At 35.0% G+C, this 13,473-nt stretch overlaps 1 protein-coding gene across 4 annotated transcripts; it reads left to right on the top strand.

Annotated features, from left to right (window-relative positions):
* Window positions 1–2,018: 2,018 nt before the first annotated feature.
* LOC101247910 (kinesin-like protein KIN-4A) lies at window positions 2,019–13,447 on the top strand. Of its 4 annotated transcripts, none has more exons than XM_069297419.1 (26): window positions 2,019–2,490; window positions 3,448–3,594; window positions 3,701–3,850; window positions 4,600–4,853; window positions 5,554–5,732; window positions 5,806–5,930; window positions 6,641–6,677; window positions 7,306–7,397; window positions 7,486–7,596; window positions 7,724–7,837; window positions 8,115–8,202; window positions 8,377–8,489; window positions 8,754–8,855; window positions 8,946–9,056; window positions 9,137–9,253; window positions 9,326–9,406; window positions 9,626–9,697; window positions 10,199–10,292; window positions 10,462–10,493; window positions 10,584–10,681; window positions 10,784–10,882; window positions 11,030–11,251; window positions 11,810–11,963; window positions 12,373–12,519; window positions 12,634–12,947; window positions 13,037–13,447. In XM_069297419.1, exons 1-25 carry the CDS (start codon window positions 2,362–2,364, stop codon window positions 12,859–12,861), a joined length of 3,096 nt encoding a protein of 1,031 aa, XP_069153520.1. In that variant the 5' UTR covers window positions 2,019–2,361; the 3' UTR covers window positions 12,862–12,947; window positions 13,037–13,447. The 4 variants fall into 4 exon arrangements, with proteins under 4 accessions (XP_069153520.1, XP_025886631.1, XP_010320318.1 ...); XM_026030846.2 differs by having other exon boundaries at window positions 13,022–13,447; XM_010322016.4 differs by having other exon boundaries at window positions 8,362–8,489.
* The last annotated feature ends 26 nt before the right edge of the window (window positions 13,448–13,473 follow it).

Below are 13,473 nucleotides of genomic sequence, written 5' to 3'. Positions count from 1 at the left end.
TTATGCTTAAACTAAAATACGTAAAATGCAACCGTCAAAATAATATATTTTTATAATATATTCAGAACACAATATTTTGGTTAATTATTTAACTAATCACCCTTACAACTTATTTGCCCCCTCCACAACCCTAGTGATCCTAGCTAATAGAATTTTCAAGCCCCACTTAATTAATAGGATGGTAGACGATTCTTTATTAAAATAATAAAAATATAGGAGTAATGAAAGAAAATAATAAAGTATAGTATAGAATATTAAAAAACACGAACCCAACTAGGCATGCTCGTGCCAAAGAAAATTAAAACAACATCTTCCTTGTAATCGTATACGATTCCATATATCACGTGGTTTGCGCTGTGTGCAAACTTTCTTTTGAGAATTTTTTTTGGAATATATTGAATTTTTTTTATTTTTTATATTAATTATTTATATATTTTAAAGGTATATTTGAGTTTACGTGAATATCAAAAATAGCAAATAATTATGAATAGTAATGTATCTATATGGATAAATATATATTTTTAAAATACACTATTAAATAGCGCATGAGGTAAAAGGTCCTCCGTAAAACTTGATATCGTGACAACAATTTCGATCAAACTTAAAGTATTTTTCAAACTCTTTTTGTTTTCTTTTTCAACATAATATATCTAAGGTTCGATTTAATTTAGATTTATTTTGGGGAGTGTTGTATTATGATGTAAAACACATTTTAACTAATTTGATTAATTTTGAAGATTTATATTCAAAATTTGTGTATTTATTAGTTATTACTGTATGTAATGTGTGTATATACTTGTGAGTATAATATTTCCTTCTAAAACAGTGATCTATTTTTCTTTATGTATGATATTTTTTTTTTGTAATACTTTAATTTCAGTTTTTACGTAAAGTCAAACTATATCATTTTTTAAAAACAAAAAAAGTATTAACATTATCTATGAAATATTATTTTTTTGTTTCTCTCTTAGTGTTCATAATCGAAACTTCGACTAAATACAATTTAAACAGAATATAACCTATTTGGAGATAATGCTTTCAAAAAAAAAATTCTCCATATTAATAATTCAAACTTAAAATCTCTAATTTACCATGAAACAATCTCATCACAACACTAAGATCCTCGATAATTTAATAAAGAAGAAAACTAAGATAATAAAAATGGGGAGAGTTGTATTATAGATAGAATAACGACCAAAAGTGTAAGGGACAACTGTTTTTGACGGGAAATGAGAAAGAGGCCGTTGAGTAAGCCGCCAAGGGTATTTTGGGAAAGAGTAGTTTGTAAGTCTTAATGGAGTTCTGACATGTAAGCATTGAACCCATGAACCGTCTGGGCTCCTGTGCACAGTGCACTCTTTCTAGTAGTAAACACCAAGACTCCAACAACCAATAAAATTAAAATTAAATAAACATAGTAAAGACTCCAAAAAAACATGTCTCAGATTTTACGATTTATTAAAACGTATCATCAAAGGAGATCATATATTTTTAGATATAGTATATAAATATTTTTTTTTAAATTTAATTTTGATATCTATTTTTATAATTTTTAATTTCTATAAATAAAACACTTAAACTTATATAAAATTAAACAAATAAATATGTATGACCTATTGTGACATAATGCACGAGAGACACAAGTAGGATGTGAATTCTCAGTATGATACATTCAAAGATGGAGGACATAATTATCAATTGAGGCAAAGTAAAATAGCACGTTTAAGTATTATTTTAGTGACTAAATCCAGATTTGCATGGGAAGGCAAAGACAACTCCGTACCTAAAGAGAATCGGATCGGAAATCTCTTGATTAATCATGACTTAATTTAATACAAAATTCTAATAATTTTACTAAGCCTATTTTTATCATTATATGTATTTCTGCAATCTGATTACATATATTATGATAAAGAAAATGATATACCATAATGAAAAGATTATAGATTTTTAATTATTGGTATGTAAATCAATGTGAAAAGTAATAAAGTGAGGCAACAAAATAATTAAAAAAAAACATGTTATGTTAGTGGTTGTTGTCATTGTTGCTGTTACACTACTAACACCTACAGCCACAGTCACAATCTCCATCTTGTGATATACTCCTCCATTGCTCTTCTCTCTCTCCATTTTCCTCAACTACCCTTTCTCTCTCATTTCTTCATTTTTCTCTCTGTTTTTCTTTATCACCGACTCTTATAGCTGTTGTTGTTGCTGCTGCTGCTGCATCACTTTCTGGTCCCTTAAAACTTCCTTTCCAATTCCGTGAAAAAAATCTTCTAAGCTAACTGTTTTTTTCCCCTACCCGCAAACCTTCGTTACTACTCTCTCTGTTTTTTTTGTTGTTGTTGAAGATTTGTTATGGAAACTTCTCCTGGGGCTGGGGAGGATTGTTGTGTTAAAGTAGCTGTTCATATAAGGCCACTTATTGGAGATGAGAAGCTTCAGGGTTGTAAAGATTGTGTTTCTGTGGTCCATGGGAAGCCACAGGTACTGTAATACTGTAATGTCGTTCTCTGATTCAACATTTTTGGGCTTTTTAGTCTACTGGGTTTCAGCATTTTTTTGGACTTTGTTTTTAGCTTTTTGATTCTCAAATTGGTGTTGTTTTTTTGGAGATCTGGATCTTATTGTGTGATAATGAAGCTCTATTAAAGGTTTTTAAGTTAATGGGTTCTGCATGTTGGTGTGATCGGAGTTTTTACTCTGATTTTAATTGATAGCCCAATGGTTGATGAATAGTGTGTGTTAAAATGGTGAAGAATTGAACTGTTAATCAGCTTGATTGCAGAAAGCTAGTCGAATTTACTTCGATTTGTTTGATTGTGTTTGGTTAATTCTAGTGTGATTCTAAATTGGGGAAGAAGAATTTTTGTTTGAGAATTAAAATTGGGGAAAAAGAATTTCTTTGGTGTTCACACAAAGACTAGAATATTAGTTTGCTTTCACTGAGATTTTGTGTTTCATTTAGATCTGTGATTGACCTTTTCTTCATGATTTTGTATTTTTCAGCTGTGTAGCAAATGCAATATAATTCACCTGATTGAAGATTATTGTTTCCAAAAAGAATCATGCATGTTAACTAATTACCTTATGGAGCTAATAGTTTTGATGCGAAAAGGTTACATTTTTTTAAGTCGTAGCTCGTGAACTACAGATTCCACTTTCTCCAAATCCTCCCACTTAAGTCTGAGAAGTTATCTTGTTTTTGTTGTTTAATGTGGTGCTATTTTCTGTTGAGTCATGGCTTCTTAATTGCCGTTTTTCTTTTTTTTTGGACTGTTTTTTTCCCTTGAGCTGAGGGTCTGTCAGAAATACCTTTATCTCCAAGGTAGGGGTAAGGTCTGTGTACACTCTATGCCCCAGACCTCGCTTTGTGGGATTACACTGAGTAGTTGATGTTGCTGATTTAAATTGATGGTAAGGTTGATAATTGGTGGCATGCAGGTGCAAATTGGTACACATTCCTTTACTTTTGATCATGTTTACGGGAGCACAGCTTCTCCCTCAACTGCCATGTATCAAGAGTGTGTGGCTCCTCTTGTTGATGGTTTGTTTCAAGGTTATAATGCCACTGTTCTTGCTTATGGCCAGGTAAATCATTTTGGTAATACTAGAAGTGTGGGTCTGTAATAAAGGCTACAGTTAAGTTTGCCATTTGTTTTCTTATTCTTTCAATTTATATTTCAACAAAATGCAGACAGGTTCAGGCAAAACATACACCATGGGAACTGGTTTCAAAGATGGTTTTCAAACTGGACTAATTCCCCATGTTATGAATTCTTTGTTCAACAAGATTGAGACCTCGAAGAATCAGGCAGAGTTCCAGTTGCATGTGTCTTTCATTGAGGTATACTTTCTCATTTCTTTTCACTGTACTATTTAAAGTTAACTGAAATCTTAACCCATGTGTATGGTGTGCCCTTACAAATTTTCATATGATTCCCTTTTCATTTTGTTGAGGCTGTAAGCATTTTAGTTACCAATGAGTATTTTGTCCAAGCAAATTGCTTTTGAAACCAAAGCAGCTACTAGACGACTCTCATGTTCCCTAAATTACTGCATTTATTCTTTTTGGTGTAGTTGAGATCACTAAAGGAGTAATTGATCATATAAGAAAACCGAGTGACTTTGTTAGTTGAACACGAGGTCTTCTTTTAGCCATAGTAGGATTATACTTCCATGATGGACTCAAACTATATGTTAAGTCCAAATTCTAGCTACATTTACATGCTCTCATCCTTAATTGAAATAGATGGATGAGAAACGTGGTGGCAACTCTGCACATGGGTTATGCATTTTCCCAACTTTTTTTAGTTAGACGATACTAGAGATAGTGTTAATTATTTCAATATGAAGTTTCTTGTCAATGCAGCATCACACTATAGTCTGCTTTCAGTTCTCTTCACTTTGAACCTATAGACTGATCAAACACCGTTTCTAGTTTCTATGATCAAACTATTTTTAGACAAACATTTTCCTCTATCATGTGGTTCTTTTGTACAAACCTCCTCCGGACATGCTTTCGAGTTGAATAACATTATGCATACTCGTGACAGTAATTATGTAACATTTTTATTAAGATAATTCCTTTTGCAGATACACAAAGAAGAAGTACGAGATTTGCTGGATTCTGTGTCTGTTAACAAATCAGAGACAGCAAATGGACACAATGGAAAAGTAACTATTCCTGGGAAACCCCCAATACAAATTCGTGAATCTTCAAATGGTGTTATTACATTGGCAGGATCCACCGAACGCAGTGTAAGAACACTCAAAGAAATGGCAGACTGTCTGGAGCAAGGATCACTTAGCAGAGCCACAGGCAGTACAAACATGAATAACCAATCCAGGTTGGAATGTAGTTAATTGTATTGTGTGTACTGTTTTACTCCTTTGCTTGTTTTTGTATGACATATGATAGATTCTCACATTGAACTCCAAAATTTAGAAAGAATAAAGGTTGACATTAAATATTTTCTTTTTATAGTTTTATTTCTCTTTTTTAATGTGTTACTTCATAGAATATTAGGCATGAAAGTAACTTAAGAATAGTAAAGTCCATTGAAGCGAATGGTACTTTATTGCACGTTTGCTCTTACTACTATGAATCTTTTTTTTGCAAGTTGATTAATCTACGTTTATTTCTTACTGGTAAAATGTCAATGAAGCTATTAAACTGAAGAAGCCTTGCAGAAAACATGTCTTTTAGCTTCTTTAGGTACTTGCTTCCATGACGTTTAACTAATACAGCTGTTGTATATCACATGATGATTTGATTCAAATTTCTGATGTTCCAATTTACTAATGGACTTTCTCCTTTGGTAAGAAAGAAAATGTTTCAACGAGTAATACTTTGACACTTGAATTTGTAAAATTGAATGTAAGAACACATGCAAACTAATTGCAAGAGTTATTAAACCCAGTTGTTGCTTGAATCCTGAAAGGATTGATTATTGACTCATGAAGATGCATAATTTCTGATAATTTTTTTTTTAAACATTATACTACACGATGAGATAACTTTATCTCCCTTTTGCTTTCACTTTTCAGTCGCTCTCATGCCATATTCACCATTTCAATGGAGCAGATGCGCAAGACCGGTTCTAATGATGGCAATAGCAATGAATGCATGACTGAAGAATATCTTTGTGCTAAGCTGCATTTGGTAGATCTTGCTGGTTCAGAGAGAGCTAAACGAACAGGATCAGACGGTCTCCGTTTTAAAGAAGGTTCTTGTTTTGTCATTCTTGCTTGTTTTGAAAGTGTCTTGCATGATGGTTGTTGACCTATTTTCCATTGCAGGAGTTCACATTAATAGAGGCCTTCTTGCACTTGGGAATGTTATTAGTGCACTTGGAGATGAGAAAAAGAGGAAAGAAGGCGTCCATGTTCCATATAGAGACAGTAAACTCACTCGACTATTGCAGGTTGGTTTCAGGTTTTAGGTTATTCCAATACTACATCATGTCATTATTATACTGAGCATGAGAAAAACCAGTTTTAAGAAATGGGAAAAACATGTTATTTCTGTCTGAGCATCTCCTCATTTGTGTACTGTATGCTGAAACTGTGAACGTGTGTGACAACTCATTTGATCAAAATAATGCAAAACTACCTCTTGTTTCATTTGATCAAATGAGTTCTCTTTGCACTTTTTGGTGTTAAAATGGTCATTGACATCAGGGACACCTTTTGCTTCTCAATTTATCAATAGTTATGATGCAATATTTATAATAAATGGTTTCTTCAAAATCTTTCCACTGGCCAATATAAAAAAGTCCAACCTTTTCCCAGTGATGTAATCTGACTTCTAATATTGAAAGGTGCTCCTGAAATCCTTGATACTCTTTATTGTGTAACAGTTAAACGTCAGTTGATCTTAGTTATAAGTTTTCTCACTGGAGAATCTATCACATGAAAGAAGAAGTCATCTTTGTGGAGAGGAAATGAACAAAAAATTGTGGGACTGAGTTTGGCAATAATATCATATTAGGGTGCTTGATACTTTTAGGATTTGGCTAAATCTTCATTTTTTGAATTGACTTCGTTTCTGTTGTTCTCTTGTTGATTTATTTGTTGTCTGTTAATTGAATTCTTTGTTGATTTTTTTAAAATTAAGAGTTTCTGGAAATGACAGGATTCCCTTGGCGGTAACAGCCGGACAGTCATGATAGGTAATTCCAGTTTAACAACTTATTCTTTCTATTTTGAATTGATTGAATATCACAGTGAAACAACTTTTTTATGTTTCATTTTCACTAAAGTCTGAATTTCTCTACACTTGGATCTTTCCAATTAAAGCACTGTGATCATGACATAGTGATACCAACTGTATTCTTTCTTCTGGATCTAGAATAGACCATTCTAAACAGCCAAATGCACAAGTGTAGAGATTTTCTAGTAGGTAGTTTGTCATTGTTGAGGTGATGTTATATAATGAACATATAACTCCCATTGCTTTTGAGCCTGTTAGGCTGTGGATGGGTGATAGGCAGATGGTCACAGTGAGGAAGTCAATGTACTGTTGTTCTGGGACACCTCATGAGGTGTATTTATCTGGCACATGTCACAATCTTATTCCAAACATCTTCAGTTGTCAGTTTAAAGGAGAAAAACAGAGGAAATAAAAGTGGTTTGTGGAAGAACGAAATTAAGCTTATCTAAGTTAAAATTATGTTGTATCTTTGAATTTTATTAGATATCCTTCTTTTTGACGATCTTTGAGATGCTGCTATGTCTTGTTCTGGCGACAAGTAGATTCCTTCTATGTTCTTGCTTATGTCCAGTTTATGTGTTTTCCAGCATGCATTAGTCCTGCTGATATAAATGCGGAAGAAACTCTGAACACTCTTAAATATGCAAATCGGGCTCGCAATATTCAGAACAAGCCAGTTGTAAGTCTGATGACAATCTTATTTCATGTTTCTTCTTGTCATTTCTGGATCAAGAATCCTAAGGAGTTTCTCCCTAAACCTTGTGCAGATCAATCGAGATCCTGTATCTAGTGAGATGCTGAAGATGCGGCAACAACTAGAGTTTTTGCAGGCAGAACTCTGCGCCCGTGGGGGAGGTGCTTCTTCTGATGAAATTCAGGTAACTATTTGTTGTGCTCCGGGTGTAGATGTCAATAGCAAACCTTTCTAAATATTAAATCAAGCTATGGATAGTCTTCGGTCTTCACTAAATGACAATGAGGTGTAATTGGAAATTTCTCGTGTAGGTTCTCAAGGATAGAATTTCATGGCTTGAAGCTAATAATGAGGAGCTAAGTCGAGAATTGCATGAGTACCGCAGAAGAGGCTCTGGCACTGAGCAGTGTGGGGCAGAAGTGAAGGTATATATTGTTCTTCCCACATTCATAGAACCTATTTTAGGAAAGAGGATCTATCATGCCTCCAGGGCTTTGGTCTAGTGGTCAGAGTTCAGCTTGTGATGTGTGGGTAAGTGCACATCATGGTTGAACCCTGTTGCAGATAAAAGCTTGGTACTTGGTATTTAATTTGAGAGGGGGGGGGGGGCACTGGTCAGCGGAGATTCTTGGTTGTATAAAAGAAGAAAGAGAAACGGTATTCCAACTTAGTTGCATAACAGAATCTTCATCTTGATTTCAGGCTAATGGTGTCTTTTCAGTAAAAAGCGAAGGTCTCAAAAGGGGCTTGCAAAGTATAGAACCATCTGACTATCCAATGAGTGAAAATAGTACGCCATTCTCAACTTTTGACATTTTCCAGTGAGGTTTACATCCCGATTAGTATGTTTCGGACTGGGACGTTTTCTGGATAAGAAAGCCATTTTCATTGTCTTGAAGAATTTAAAACCTAAATATCTAAGCAGTTCAATATTCTGATTTGGAGCCAGTCTCTGTACTTCCAGGTGATTCAGGAGACATGGAGGACGAAGCAACGAAAGAGTGGGAACATACCCTCCTGCAAGATTCAATGGACAAAGAATTGAACGAATTAAATAGGCGCTTAGAGCAAAAGGAGGTAAGGCAGACTCTTGCACTTAATGGTTTTGTCTTTTGATGTAATAAACTCGTGTTTAGATGTTTGGTATTTGGTTTACTTGCAGTTAATTGTGAATATAGTTATTCATCAAAAAAATTTAATTGTGAATATAGTTATTCATTAAAAATATTTAATTGTGAATATGGAATTTAAACATGGTCTTGGTTGTGCATTTCTGGTTGCTTGTTTTCCTGTCTTTGATCCATGTGGTGATTTGATATCTATATCTGTGTATCGATTCAGTCTGAAATGAAACTTTATGGAGGCTCTGATAATACCATGGCTCTGAAGCAACATTTTGGAAAGAAACTTTTGGAACTTGAAGAGGAGAAAAGAGCAGTGCAGGTAATAAAAAGCAATGAAAATACTATCATAAATTGTCATCTGAGCTTGTCAAAGTGATCGTCCCTGTTTTGAACTGAACTTTTGATGCAGCTAGAGAGAGATAGATTATTAGCTGAGGTTGAAAACCTTGCCAATAATGATGGACAAGCAATAAAATTGCAAGATACACATTCCCAGAAACTAAAGTCCCTTGAAGCACAGGTCTGCCCAGTTGTACCATGTCCGTTGTATAGACATGAGTGTCATGGTTAAATCTAATATCTATAACATGTTGCTGACAGATACAAGATCTTAAGAAAAAACAAGAGAACCAGGTTCAGCTTTTAAAGCAAAAACAAAAGAGTGATGATGCAGCAAAGCGCTTGCAAGATGAGATACAATCAATCAAGGCACAGAAGGTTGGTTCTCATTTCTTCTTTGATTAACACCATTTGCACCACTATGTGCAACTTATATTCTTCCTTTTATAGGTACAGTTGCAGCATAAAATTAAACAAGAGGCTGAACAATTTCGTCAGTGGAAGGCATCGCGGGAGAAAGAGTTACTGCAGGTAGTTTCCTGCGATTACTTTTTTCATCAACCGTTCTTCGTCTTATAGTATGGTGGATAGCCATTATCTCAAAGGGATGACGTTCCTGCTATTTCAGTGATACACATGTTTTCGCAACAGTCTTCTCTTTATGCACAACACTGATGAGGCAAATGCAATTCATTCTGAATGAGACTCTACTTTATGTTGTTAACCAACAATAATTTCTTTGGAATGCAGTTAAAGAAGGAAGGAAGAAGGAATGAGTATGAGAGACATAAATTGCTAGCTTTAAATCAACGACAAAAGATGGTGAGCATTTTAAGTTCCTCTATGTCCTTGTGTTGTCTTTCATTCTTCTCCAACTGTTTTAGTGAAGAAACACTTGACGTACATTCTAGTTGTGACATCCAAAAAATCAATGTCTTTAAATGCTACAATTCTACTTCATGAAATGGATATGTGTAATTGAGCATTTGATTTGATCCTTGAAGAAAAATTCAGCCACTTGAACATCTATTTGTAGCAGAGTAGAAAAAATCCCGTTTCTTGAAATTTTTTACACTTTGATCACAAGTTCAGAACAGATCTTGTATTTCTTGAAGACCTAGCTCAAACAAAATGCAGCGTGTATTAGAGAGGAAACAGTACACCTCCTGCCCAATTGAAGCTATTGTACCTTTGACAGCTTTTGTTAAATGGCTAACATAAATTGATGGCTTACTAGAATAACATGCACAATAGTCAAGCTCGTGCTAGTAGGTGATCACAGTCAATATCTGAATGTTATATGGCATCATGGATTTATTTCAGGTTCTTCAAAGAAAGACGGAGGAGGCTGCTATGGCAACCAAGAGACTAAAAGAATTGCTAGAAGCGCGTAAATCTTCTGGTCGCGAGAACTCAGGTTTGCACTATATTTAGCTTTTATCTGATGCCTTTTTTGTGGATTACTATTTACTGGTGAATTCTATTTCTATTAAAAATATATTCTCTCATAGAAGGTTCCACTGATTTATGCTAGTCTTTGCATTTTAATTTGTTCAACTTACTAAAATGTTCTGTTTATCATGCAGTTACTAGCAACGGCCATGTAGCAAATGGACAGGTACCAATCTTGCTCCTTTTGGACTCTAATGGACTTTTGTCTTTATACCTATTTGATCAAATAATTTAGTCAAGTATCTTTTGTATTCAGAGCAATGAGAAATCGTTGCAACGTTGGCTTGATCATGAGCTTGAAGTGATGGTGAATGTTCATGAAGTTCGTCATGAGTATGAGAAGCAAAGTCAAGTGTATGTAACAAAACTTATTTTACCTAAATTAATCTTCTCTTAATGTGTGCACACTTAACATATTCTGGGTTGCTTTTTTGAAATGGTTTCTTTTCATCTCAGACGAGCCGCACTTGGTGAAGAGCTAGCAGTTTTGAAACAAGTTGATGAATTTGCTTCAAAAGGACTGAGTCCTCCAAGGGGTAAAAATGGCTTCTCTAGGTACATATACTGAATGCATCTCTATTCTATCTGCCAATAATGGATTCAGTATCTCCAAAATGCAGCCTTAAGTAGCACTAAAGAAAACATTTTAAGTGCTAAAGAAAGTTCACTCTAATGGATTTCTATTTGTGGTTATCTGTTCAGGGCATCTTCAATGTCGCCAAATGCTAGAATGGCACGAATTGCTTCTCTAGAGAATATGTTAGGCATTTCATCCAATTCTCTAGTTGCAATGGCTTCACAACTTTCAGAAGCAGAAGAACGAGAGCGAGCTTTTAGCAATCGTGGGCGTTGGAACCAACTACGCTCGATGGGGGATGCAAAAAGTTTGCTCCAATATATGTTCAATTCTCTTGCAGATACAAGGTATTCTTCTGATGTGTCTTGTATCTTGTAATATGAAGCTTGGTCGAAACTTCATAAGTAAAGATGGCTAGACTTTGTATGCTCATTATTCTAGTGCGACTAAAATTATCTTAAACACTAGCTAGAGCGAGATCGTTTGAGCTTAGCAGTGGATTAGGTGTGTCTTGAGTTCAATAGTGAAAGTTAGGCAAAAGATTTTGGATCTCAGTGAGTTGGGGACATCAAATGGTAATAGAAGTGGGGTAGCAAAAAGGTAAGCAGCCTCGTCTTTACCTTTGAAAGTACCCTCGAATCCCTATGTTCACACAGATGTAAACTTTCACATCATTTTTCCAGTCAAAAAGACAAAAAGGAGGACAGATGATTTTCTTAAGAAAAAGTGTCGACGACACTCCAGTTAACAACTTCCACCTCACAATTCATACGAATTATTGAAGGTTTCTGACATGATGTCTAGCTATTAACTACGAGGAAAATTTGTAGATGCATAATCTTTAGTTCTATTTTGTGGCAGTCTGTGGGGTTTTTCTTTGCCTTAACTCTCATTATTTCACCCAGATGCCAGCTTTGGGAGAAGGAGCTTGAGATCAAGGAAATGAAAGAGCAGATGAAAGAACTCATTGGTCTATTGCGGCAGAGTGAAATTAGGAGAAAGGAAGTTGAGAAGGAGCTTAAGCAAGCTGTTTCAGTTGCATTGTCTTCCCCAGCTTCGGTAGGATCATACTCGCTTGTATTTTTCTTTTGTCCCAAATCATAAATAAAGTGTTTTAGATCTTACTTTTTTAAGGGAAGCATGCAAGTCCTTAAATAATGCATTGTGAGTTTGCAATACATGGCTGATTGAGATTTTCTGTATGCTATCTGGTCATTTACTTCCTAACTTTAAGTGCTCATGTTCAGATCCACATCTGTCAAAGTTTTCTTTTTCTGCAATCATCCTGAAATAGAACTCTATTTGGTGTTATTTATGCATACGCTTTAACTGTCATTGAGTAATACATCTGTCGACAAAATCAAAATGGATTTGTTCTGATCTTAGTTTCCTTTTTAGAGCTGTTACTGTTAGTGGGTGTCTTGTATTTTACATTTTCTTACACTGATGATGTTGTAACGTGAAACAGGGTAACTCTAACAAACACTTTGTTGACGAAATGAGTGGTCCACCATCTCCAATCCCTGTACCAGCACAAAAACAACTCAAATATTCAGCTGGCATTGCTAATGCGTCAGTCAGAGAAGCAGCAGCCTTTATGGATCAATCACGAAAGGTTGCTTTAATATTTTACTTTTTCTTCTTTGACTGTTTGACAGTTGCCTAACTCTAAGTTAGCATGATTAACAAAGAAATGGCTGCTGATAATAAGCAACCTCTAATGATGCAGATGGTACCACTAGGCCAATTGACAATGAAGAAATTAACAGTAGCAGGACAAGGTGGGAAGCTGTGGAGGTGGAAGAGAAGTCATCATCAGTGGCTATTACAGTTCAAATGGAAATGGCAAAAACCTTGGAAACTCTCTGAGTGGATTAGACACAGTGATGAAACAATCATGAGGTCACGACCTCGTACCCAGGCTCTGCCAGATATTATGTGCAGAAATGGTCGCTAGCTTATTTGTGCCAACTGTATATTCTATTCTGATCTCTTTTGAGCCCCCTTTCACATGGTACAGGAAGAAACTGGAAATAAGTGCTGGTAAGTTGTATTTTGTTTAATTGTACTGTAAATTTCTTCCACTTCTTCAAGGGTTTATGCAATTTTGAATACAGGTATTGTGTATGCAGGTTGCAGTTGAAGTGGTGGAGCCGTGAAGGGGATTTTGGTTTTAGGTGTTCTTACAGGAGTGGGTTTTAGTTGGGAATTGTTAGATTTTTGAATTTTTCCAAACCGTGATTATTCATCAACAGCATCTTGTGAATATGTTGAAGCTACATAGGATTGCCTGAGTAGTTGCAGAAGAATACTTAGAAGGTGGATGATGAATGGTAGATTGATTATAGGACAAGGTCAAGATTTGTGTATACATTTTGGCAAATAACATTGAAGGAATTCTTCCGTTTGGTCACATAAGCAATGTCAAAAGATCCTTTGCCTTGATTTTTTTTGTGTCATTCTTGATAAATGTGTAATGTACATTTGTGTGTAAACATAATATTGATTTGTTTAAAGTAATGATAAATGCAGCATTTTCTGTAGCTACTGAGCCTATTTCTTTCATCCT

The sequence above is a fragment of the Solanum lycopersicum genome, chromosome 4 (assembly GCF_036512215.1).
Source record: "Solanum lycopersicum chromosome 4, SLM_r2.1".
NCBI classification, from domain to species: Eukaryota; Viridiplantae; Streptophyta; class Magnoliopsida; order Solanales; family Solanaceae; genus Solanum; species Solanum lycopersicum.
The sequence above is the reverse complement of the archived record's forward strand: the minus strand, read 5'-3'. Positions and strand labels throughout refer to the sequence as shown.